The following is an 11953-nucleotide window of genomic DNA, read 5'->3' on the forward strand; positions in this document are numbered from 1 at the left end:
ATAATGTGGTGAACTAGAAACATTTGCATCATACTATAACATGTAACCACAGCTCTCACTGCTTCATAAGTAAATTTTTTAGATTAGTTGCAAAAGAAGGAGTTAAAATAATAAAAATAAAGGCATCAGAAAGAAACATTTATATTTTATTAAAGTATCAGTTTATTAGACAAAAGCAAAATACAAGTTTTCTCTGTGGTCTTGCTGGAAAGAGAACATCATGGTAATGGTGGCAAGAAGAGTAAACCAAAATGAGGATATCAAATTAAAATGGTGGTACATATTGACTATACATTTAGATGGCAACTTTAGAGGTAAAAATTCACCAAATATTCCTAGGGGCAGTGTAACCATTGATAAATACTATTAATTGATCCTGGATAAAATGGGGGGGGGGGGGGTGTTGGGGATGAAAGCACAAAATAAGACCAAACAAATTTGGAGGTTTTCCCTCTGCATCGAATTTCCATTTTCTTTAGTAAAAACTAAGGAATCCATATCCTCCATAGCACGATGGATGGTGACAGCAGCTGTAACTGTAGCTTCCATAACCAGAGCCATATCCATAGCCTCTGAAACCACAGCCATGGCCCAGTCTTTGGAAGCTGCCATGCCCACAGTCATGGCCATAGCCCAGGCCAACAAAGCCTACATAGCTGAAACCCAAGCCTCCGTATAGTTGCTGTAATGACTCATGGTATCAAAGGTGGTGAGTTAGTTTGCTGTTCCATGCAAGACACAGAGTGTGAATGTCAGCATCTTTACAGGGAGGCTTATATACCCTGGTCAGAGAATGTGATAAAACAGGCGCCAATCCTTTGGTTTCATTCATGAATTATACTTGCCTAAGACAACTCCTTAATCTATGATGCCCTGACCATACTCATTAAGAATGTGTTAACCAGCTTGGCTCCCTAGTTAGGTTGTTCCTGAGATAGGTGCATTAATTTTCTTAAAATGAATTGTTTTTTCTTTAAAGCATAGGCATACCAAAACTTAAATTGAATTCTTTATCACCAGTCACTTAACATCAGTTATATTAAATGTTGTTGAATTTCTAATTATCTTCTCCTCATGGGCATTTGAAGGTTGTCATAACTGATTCTAAGAAATATCAAGACTCTTAAATTGATCAATTTTGTCAAAGGCACACATATTTTGCAGCATGACACACAAAGGATGCACCTCTCTTCAGAAGATAAAAGAACATTCTAAGTCCAGAAAGATTTGGTTCGCTTGCTGTGTATACCAGAAAATGACAACAAAAGCTCACTTGATTTCTAGAGTTTTAGAACTTTGACCATGTACTATGATAGATTTATTTTGTTTTTACACACCAGCATATTTGTTTTGGTTTAAAAACATAGCAGAATTGGACTCAGAAATGGAGAGACTATCACAGTGATCAAAAATCCATCTTGTGAAAAACCTTCACGCACAGTTATTTTTTTTAATATCCTGAACCGTTTCTCCAGAATAAGTTCTAGTCTCACTGCTGCTCCAAATGCAGATTATACTAACCTCCACACATCATTTTCTCTCTTTCTCTACTCTTCATCATTTATCCATGTACTTTACATCTTTTTGGAATTCCACTTTGAACATCATCCAAGTTCCTCCCTCCATGATTCATTTTTCATCCAGGTAAAAGTGTGAATAGAGAAAAATGGTTTGGGCTCCAACCTACATACTCAAATCAACACTGCATTCCTTCCATCTAGATCTCATAAGCAATATATTACATTTGCCTTTGTCTTCTCTTTACCTAGTCTGTGCCAATTTTTTGTTACTAGCCTTTCCTAAGATATCAACTAGACCTTTCTACAAGATATTGATACTTGTTCAAAACATATTTCAACTCCTAAAATCATCTGAATTTTAAAAGGACTTGTACAATCTGGAATACTTAAATTATCTAAATATGCAGCATAATTGTAAAAATGGACAGAGAATAAGGAGACACTCTTTGGAATCATTTGGCCTGATATTCACAAAGTTCCTCACCTCAGCCCAGAGAGGTAGCTACTAACACCCAAAGTTGATCCCATACCTGAATAAGCCCTAGGTAAATGTGCCCATATCTTGAAACTTGAGACTCACAAAACATGTCTTATATGACTATAACCATATTGCTAAGCTTTTGCTGAGATTTATAAGTAATATTTGGATGACATTTTTTGACAGGTTTGTTCACTAAGCTGACCCTAGTATCTAAATAAAGCATAGCAACAGTTATTTTTTAAAGAATTATAAGACTTTAACTAACATTAAAACAAGGAACATGCGTATCATAACCTGAGCAATTCACTGGCTATTCTAGAAATATTTTAAGGTTGACATGAGTTCCAACAGGCTTTCTGGTTACAGGCTAGCATTTAACCCAGTATAAGGCTTTAAACTCCATACTACTCTAATCCTACGTTATTCCATTTTTATTCCTCATTTCAGAAAATCAGCCAATTGAAAATAAGAATATTTTTATTTTTAATGAATAATTTAGAAATATGAATAAATTACATAACTTTAAGGATTTCACATTCTTCTTGAGTAACTCTGTCAGAGCATGCGACCATGATTAAGAGCTATTTTTTTTAATGTATGACTCTCTCTACTTTATATATGGAAAGAATATGGGATACAATGAAAATCTTCAATAACAATAATGCTAAATGTGTTTTCAATAAAGAAAACATGTGACAAATGTATGCATATTTCATAAATGTCCATTAGTTACAAAAGCAAGAAAAAACAGTTTGAAAAATATGGAACAAGTTTGTTTTTTTTCCTCCACATGCACAAGAGAAAAAGTCATGTTGGAAATTTCTTTGGGGAGTTATTATTTTTCTGTCCAATCAGTGGATCAAAAGCAGATTTGGATTGTCATTATATTTTTTAAAGTTTTAACTCATGACCTAAGTTTCTGTTCATGGAGTGAAAAATGTTCTCACATTTTCCCTGGAAGTAAAGAAGCATTTTGTTATAAATTCAAAACATTTTCTCTCACCTAAGACATAGATCAATGCAATCTTAGCACAGAATTATGATAATATTGATTATACTAAGAATGTTAACAACAATAATAATATTGTTTGATTGTATTGATTACTTACTCCTTGTAAGCCCCATGGATACTGTCCCTAGAGTTATTAACCAAATGAAAGTAAAATAGAAATTTTGTCCTCCTGGGTCAAAGTACATAGTCTGATCCTTCAGTAGAGTAACTTGCCTTTATTTCTCCTGCTCAGCCCACTGTGAAGCTACATACAACTCTTAGGTAGCAATGACTAAAAGAAGAAGTCATGGCTTTTTTTGTTTTTTTGTGTCTTGCTTTTACTTAGACGAGTTTTAACATTGCTCATTGTTTAGTTACATTCAACAGCAGATAGACTAGAAAATTATAAGTACAATCTCTATCTCAGAACAATAAAAATGTTAAAGAAGCACAGGTGTTAATCAAGGTAAAGGGACCACTCTTCAAAAATCAGTTGTCATAATTTAGCTCTTCTTGTAACCATGAACAGAACATTTTAAATGGTCTATTTGATAACCTTCAAAGAGAGAATACATAAAGAGAGAGTCAACATAGTATAGTTGTCCTGGGACTCAGGACAACAGGGTTCAGACCCTAGTCTTACCACTAATTTTCAAGGGAAAATCATTTATTCTGAGATACCCTGCCTGCAAGATTATGAGGCAGCATTATAGAGTTCTAACATCCCTTTCAGTTTTTTAACTTTATGATTTAATTTTAGTCTTTTTTTAAAATTATATTTGCCCAGTTTATACCAAATATTATTTGGTTTATATCATTACCTGAAGATATTATTCAGTTTTAGGAAAACAAGTTAGGAAATTTTGTATTTTACCTATTCTATTCCTGAAACATGTGGCCATTCTTTTATATCATTCCAGATTATTCATTTACTTGAGGCAAATTGTTAATCTGTTTGCTGACACAAGGAGAGGAACACACTCATTAAAATTTTTGAGCTTGCTTACCTGCCTGGTCAAAAGGCCCTTGAACTCATTACAGTCTTTTTTAATGAGAAAAAAAAAATCTGTCTTCAAAGTCACAAAATAAAAATTCCCTGGATAGAATTCTTCATTACTAAGCATATTACATCTTCATATTTCATGGAGTTTTCTCATTAAATATTTTCTCATTTTCATGGCATTCTTTGGATTGTTGTGTATTAATTTCACCTAGATTTAAATAAGCTGATCAAGATTCAAGTTTTTAAATCTATAAAAGTCTCCAAATAAATATCAAATTTATATCTCATTTGTATATACATATAAAATATATATACATATACATATATATATATAATATATATATATATATACGCACACAAGACAAACTCACTTTCAAAACCAGTCTGAAAACCATTAAACGTATTCCCTTTACACAATTACCCACTTTTCCAGAATGGACAATATCCAAAATATGATCTAAAAATGCAGATGATCTTGGCTCTGTGCTACACAGTTACCATTTTTCTTCTCTTCTCTACACTTCTTCATAATCTATATATCATTCTCTTATTAAACATCTCTTTAAATCTCATTCTACGTTCATTCTCAATACATGCTTGCACCAGCTAGGTCTTTTGTTCTTATCCACTTTTTCCAATCAATATTTTATCCCTCTACTCACGTCTCTAATTCTATCATAATATTTTTGCTCTCAAATTTTTATTTTCCTATTCTGTGTGTACCAGACCCTTACTTTTTCTCAGGTAATCAGCAATTTTTTTAATAATTACTTATTCATTAAGGTTTTATATTTAAGATATATATATATATATATATATATATATATATATATATATATTTGTATGCTCTTAAAATCATACAATATTTTTTAACAGGGCTTCTTAAAATCCTGTTGCCTTGAAATCTCCAAAAATGAATGTACAGTGATGAAAAGTCTGAGAGAGGAATCAGGTATATGAAGTAGTGGGCCAGTCTTCTGCCGTTTCTCAGTTCACTCTGTGAAGATAGTAAACCCATTCCAAGTTTAAGCCCCACTGGATGTGACCATATCTTGGACACACATATATATGTAACACATTTTCTTTATCCATTTATCCATCACTTTTCTCTTAGGTTGATTCCATACCTGGGCTATTGTTAAAAATGCTGCAGTGAACATGGGAGTGCAAATGCTTTTTTTTTTTTTTTTTTTGTCCTGCTGCACAACTTGCGGGATCTCAGTTCCCCGACTAAAGGTTGAACCCGGGCCCCAGCAGTGAAAGCCCAGAATCCTAACCACTAGTCCACCAGGGAATTCCCCGCAAATATCTTTTAGAGTTAGTGTTTTTATAACATTTTTGATAATACATTTCCCTAACTGGATTTGTTTACTGTTTTTCCAAACAAAAAATATTTGTTGAATTAATAAAAAAATAAATTCTGCATGACACACAACTTGTAATAATTCTCTAAGTTGAATTATGGACTCAAATGGCTTTCAGGTCTTAAAGGAATATTTAACTCAAAGGAATAATTAATCCTACTGTTAAATCCTGTTTTTTCCTTTAGGGAACGATATTCCATCGTTATTTTTTATTCTGAAAAAGAAAATAGTCGGCAAAAACTATCTTTTCTCCTCAGTGAGTCATTTTGAAGTCAAATGATCACAAATAAATATACCAAGTTTAAGAATCCCATGAATGATTAAGTAAATTTGCTAGATTGTCTGTGCTGAGGGCTAATTTATGTTCTTATTTCCAATGAAAATAGCTATGCTCACATGAGATAAAATCCAATAGATTTTACAATTTTTTAAAAACTCAATAATGAAATATACCATGACTTATTTGTGTATTTTCAAAGAAAATATTATGTAAATATATAATTAAGAACAAAAAATTGTGAAACTATGTTGTGAAATATATGAACCAAATATTTTTTTATTGATTTTTTTCTGGGTTAAAACATAAAACAATTGTAATATCCTTTGGATATTAATTATCTTTGAAAACTGAAAAAATGTTTATTTCTTTTGAGTTTTTTTGTGTTTTTTATTGTTGTTGTTGTTAATTCAGTGGACTCAAAGACTTGCACAATTCTTTGTTAATCTTTGGGGAGCTTTCTACAAGAAGACAATCAGTTGATTGTGAAGCTCAGATCCTGTGTTGATGTGCTAAATGATGAAAATATATTCTTCCACTGGCCAAGTTGTAGCTTTTATTAGGAAGCTAATGGCAATTCTACCATGAATTCAAAATGTGTTTCTTAGACATAATTAATTAAATCATAAAATAGGATGTAATAAAATATGATAATGTATTTCACTAGGAGTATCATGCACACTAGATTGTTTCTCAGTCTAATGACATTTATGGCTATTTTTATTTTTAGACCTATAGGGCATGTCCATAGACTGTGGAACTATTACCTCATTAAGTGTGCAAAATGGAGCCACATAACTCTATCTCACCTGCTCTGTACACTGAGACTCTACAACACCCAGACTGAATTGACTGAAAGGATAGGTGATAACTGATGCCTGAGCAAATTTCTCTTTAAGTAGATTAAGTATGTAACTTTCAAAGGAAGACTTTGATCTTGTATAAATATAGGTATACATGTATAAATATAATAGATATACATATAGGTATAGGTGAAATCTAGATAAAGCTAACATTGAAATTGAGTTTTATTTTTTATATGTTCTATAAGAATAAAATGTTATAAAAATGGTAATTCTATCCAAGAAGGTGAGTCCTCTTTCACATTCCCCATAAATTCAGCTAAGTTCATGGAAGCTGAGCAAAGCTTTCAAGATACTCCGTTTGCTTGCATGAATGGGGAAAATACACTGAAGAAGGCGGCTGCATTCTGGCACCTAGAATCTTCTGGCGTCAGATCTTGGCCTTCTTCCTGATGCTATCACTAGAGATAATATATAATTCTATAGAAGCCAATTACTTTTCAGAGAATTTTTTAAGCTGAGAAATGAGGTACAAAGCACTGCAGATATTTAATGTTTGTTTATGATACTGCTATCTGACTGAATCAAATATATTTGACCAATTTTGACCAGTTTAAACAAAATATCCCCTCATAGATACAGAGAAGAGATTGGTGGCTGCCAGAAGTGAGGGGGTCGGGAGTGGACAAAATGAGTGAAGGAGGTCAAAAGCTGCAAACTTTTAGTTACAAACTAAGTAAATCATGGTGATGTAATGTACAGCATAGTCACTACAGTTAATAATACTATATCACATATTTGAAAGTTGCTAAGAGAGTAATGTTAAAAGTTCTTATCACAGGAAAAAAATGAAACTGTGTATAGTGATGGATTCTAACTAGACTTATTGTGGTGTATACAAATATTCTATACAAATATTGAATCATTATGTTTTATACCTGAAACCGATAGAATGTTATATGTCAAGTATACCTCAATAAAAATATCTTAATTTTATATTATTACCTGAGTATATCATTTGATTTTAGGAAAAAATTGGTATTTGCTTACATATTTTTCTCATTTCACCAATGAAATGTCCCCTCCTGTCCATTTTTATAAGGGGAAATTCAGATTTAACTGAAATTCAGATTTATAGGAAAGCTCTTTGGGTATAACTGTGCTTGCTATCAGCTTAAGCTAAAAAATAAATTAGTTCACGATTATATCTTGTTGTTTCCCTTCTTAGGTTGTAAAAAATGGCCAATATAATGATGGTAGTAAAGAAGAATACCATGTCAAGTCATGAAGATTCAGTAAGAATATAGGAAAGCTAACACAAAAGTCTTAGTTAAAACGTTTTGAGTTAAATGACCTCATATGAAAAACGTTACCCTAATTCATTATTTACTTATAGATCAGCTGCTTGATGAAAATATCAAAGAAAATAATGTGTAGAAGACTATGATACACAGGGTGGATTATACTAAATATAAAAAATTTGGAAAGGTAGTTTACTTTCATAATTAGCCTAGTGATGGTTTGATCTATTACCATGTATTTGCATTTACAATAAAAAGCCAAATAGATTTTGAATAAATGGAAGGATTCATTATGCATTTGGACTGAATTGAGAAATGTGAGTTAACTTAAATAAAACACATTTATTTGATAAATAAATATATAGATATGTTAAATCGGCATTGCTTTTTGTTGTTGACTTAAATCTGAATATTATCTAAACAAAGCAAGAGATGTAAAAATATTAAATCACTAACAGTTTTGAAAACATCTTTTCATATTAGTCTAGAATTAGTCTTTATATCAGTCTTTCTATCTGTATGGATATTTGTGAGGTATATGGAAAGAAAATGATTCTAAGCCAAGGAGATACCATCCCTTACTGACAATTGAGGAGAATGGAACTATCATCACTTCCATATAATTGAGTTTCATGAACAAGACAAAAAACATATTTTGTTTTCAAATTTAATGTTTTACTGAAAGGTAAACAGATAATCCAGTTAGTTTTCAAAGAAAAATTAGATGATTTTAGGATTATGATGGAGGTATAGGAGTGTATTGAAAAATTGTCCAAAATTCTGAGAAGCTAGATACTTCTGTGCAGATAACTCCAGTATGATCTTTGTGGTCCAATTTTTGAGATCAGATTTGGAAAGTCCCCTGTAATTTCAGATATAGGGCTCCTAGGGTAAGATTTCAGTGGAAGCTAGAAAATCCATGTCTATCATCCACAGAATGATAGGTAGTGATGGCAGCCATATCCAAAGCTTCCATAACCAGAGCCATATCCATAGCCTCTGAAGCCACAGCCATAGCCCAGTCTGTGGAAACTGTCACATCCACAACCTTAGCCATATCTCAGGCCACCAAAGCCTCCATAGCCATAGCCCAGGCCTCCATAATAGTTGCTGTAATGGCTCTTGGTGTCAGGGGTGGTGAGTTTGGTTTTCTATTCAAAGCAAGAACCTAAGTATGGATGTCAGCATGTGTAGAAGGATGCTTATATACCCTGGTCAGAGCATGTGATAAATCATGTGTATACCCTCTTTTTATGTCATGTTTACATTATATATACTTGGAACAACTCATTAATTCTTTGTCCCCTGACACAGGGAGAAGGTCTCACACTCATTAAAATATTTGAGATCACTTTGTTACCTAGTTAGGGTGTCTCTTAAAAGTTATTGCATCACTTTATTACATCATCACTTGGCACACTTTAAACATACACAATTATATTTGTCAATTATACCTAAGGAAAGTAGGTGAAAAAAGTTATTGCACCACTTTATAAGAAGGAATGCTGTATCTTCAAAGTCTAGACATGTCAGACCCCAAATGCTATTCTTCATAGCCAGGCATACCAATCAGGTTTGATCGTGTTGTGATTTTCAATTAAATATTTGATCATCTCTGGTTTTCTTTAGATACTTCACTTAAGAAAATTAAACCAAAGAAATTGGTCAAAGTTCTGTAATCGATAATATCATTTTAAAGCATATTTTCCTCTGTCTCAAAACTGAATGATTTATTTCTTTCAGAAATAAGAAAACAGAAACATTTGAGAGCTGGAAAGAACCAGCTTGACTGTTGTGAACACTAGCAAGGAACATTACAGAACCATACAGAATAGTTTCACTGCCCTAAAAATCCCCTTTTCCCCCTCTATTCTTCCCTCCATCCTTCCAAACTCCTGCAAATACTAATCTTCTGACTGTCTCCATAGTTTTTTTTTTTATTTTCCAGAATGTCATAGTGGAATCATACAGTATTTTCCTTTTCACATTGACTTCTTTCACTTAGCAATAAGCCTTTATGATTCCTCCTTATCCTTCTGTGGCTTGATAGCTCATTTCTTCTTATCCCTGAATAATATTCCATTGTCTGGATGTACCACAGTTTATTTATCCATTCACCTTTTGAAGGACATCTTGATTGCTTTCACGTTTTGGCAAATAGGAATAAAACTTCTATAAACATCTCTGTTCAGGTTTTTGTGTGGACATAAATTTGCAAGACATTTGGGTAAATACCAGGGAAAATGATTACTGAATCTTTTCCATAAGACCGTTTTTAGCTTTAAGAAAAACTGCCAGACTCTCTTACAAAGTTGCTGTATCATTTTTCATTCCCATCAGCAATGAATGATAGTTTCTGTTGCTCCACAATCAAGCCAGCATTAACTTTTTTTTAGTGCTTTAAATTTTAGCCATTCTAACATATATGTTACAATCTCTTTTTACATATCATCTAGCCTCTGTCCTCCAATTAGACATTAGGCTATGGTGGTTAGGTAAAATTGTGAGGTACATAAAATTTCTCTTGACACCCATCACTTTTCACTCAGTCTATAGCTAATTAATCTCTTCTTTTTCCTTCTTCTTGTACCTTTACTTTTAAGAAAACAGTTTTCCATTTATTCCCTTTGCTTTTTCTGTGCTTTATTTATTTATTTTGGTTTCCTTATTCTCAGGAAATACCATACTAGTCTCACTAAGATATTAAATGTTTGTTAAGGTTTCTGATTTAAAAAATAATAATACAAATCCAAGGGCTCTATCAAATTCAATAAGATACCATTAATATTGGAAATGTCTTCAGTATCTCCACATTGTAGATGTTACGTTAAAAGATAAGGGGTGGAAAAAGAAATTGAGAGCAAAAGTCCCTCAGCTGACTCTAAGTTAGTCACTTATAGCCGAAGCTGATCCCAAACTTGGTTAAATTTATCTAGTTTTGCGTTCAACATTCGGCTCTAGTCCTTAAGTTCGTGTGAACTTTATATAACCTCAAATGTATTGTTCAGGTTCTTTTAGTCTTTTAAGTAATTTTCAAATAATACATTCTCCCAACTGGATTTATTTACCTCTCTTATTAGCTACCATGTAATAAGAACAAAACAAATATGTGTTGAAAGGATGAATGAATTCTAAGGTCTTTAAAATTAAACATCACGCTTCTGACAGGCATGGGTAACTCTGTGACGGCATCTAAACAATAAAGATTTAAAGGAGGAATAAGCTCAAATGGCTTTCTGAATTTAGAGGAACATATAACCATCATTTCATTTGCACTGTTTTATTTTAAGCATAATATGAATTATATATTATATATAAATTTCAGTGTAAAATTTGCTGAATTCATATAAATAGGCATACACTACCCATACTAAGCATGTCCTAACGCCTAAAGTGTCTCTACTGCTCCTTTTTTATTTTATTTTTTTGTCCTCACTCTCTAGAGATAACCATCCTTCTAGATTTTGACAGCAGTTTTTGTAGACCTTGTCAATAGTTTTCCATAATGATTTTCAGGTTTACAGTCCCACCAGCAATGTAAGAGAGTTCCACTTGCTCTAAATCTTTGACAACACTTTCTATTTTCAGACTATTTAATTTTGATCATTCTGTGAGAAAATAGTAGTAGCAGAGTATTGTTTTAATTTGGCTTTTACCTGATGAGTAATAATACTAGGGACCATTATATACATTTATTGATCAGCTAGATAACCTTTTGGAAGTGTTCAACTATTTTGTTCATTGTTAATTGAGATTGTAATATTTTAGTATTGATTTGTAGATTACTAGGGTACAAGTATTTTGTCAAATCTTTTTTAAAAGTATTTTCTCTCTGTATGTGGGTTGTTTTGCACTTTAAAGTGATGTCTATGTATGAACAGAATTTCTTAATAGAATGAGTCCAGTTTATTAATTTTTTAATTTTATGTTTAATGCTTTTTTGTCTTACTTAAGAAACTCTTGGCTACCTCACCTCTTATTTTTTTTTAATTCGTCTTCTCTCTTCAGAACTTGTTCCATTTTATTGTTCATCCTAAATTAAAAGACAGTTGTTAATTTCAATATTTCATTCTCATTAAGTCGACAGGAAGCCATAAAATCAGAAATAACTCAAACAGGTTTAATGATGTCACACACTGACCATTTCATTCTGCCGTATCTTCCCTCAGTTGTGGTGCTGATGATCCTGTGATGCATTTTCTTCGGACCAGTA

At 32.4% G+C, this 11953-nt stretch overlaps 1 protein-coding gene across 1 annotated transcript; it reads right to left on the minus strand.

The window, feature by feature from the left end:
* Window positions 1–475: 475 nt before the first annotated feature.
* Window positions 476–11423, minus strand: LOC307053825 (keratin-associated protein 19-3-like; the record flags this gene model as incomplete). Its single annotated transcript, XM_079705286.1, is given in 4 exon segments — window positions 476–572; window positions 8713–8789; window positions 8793–8891; window positions 11397–11423. Coding segments are annotated over 4 exon segments (300 nt in total).
* Window positions 11424–11953: the final 530 nt, after the last annotated feature.

The sequence above is a fragment of the Hyperoodon ampullatus genome, assembly GCF_949752795.1.
Source record: "Hyperoodon ampullatus genome assembly, chromosome: 5".
In the NCBI taxonomy this organism is placed as follows: domain Eukaryota; kingdom Metazoa; phylum Chordata; class Mammalia; order Artiodactyla; family Ziphiidae; genus Hyperoodon; species Hyperoodon ampullatus.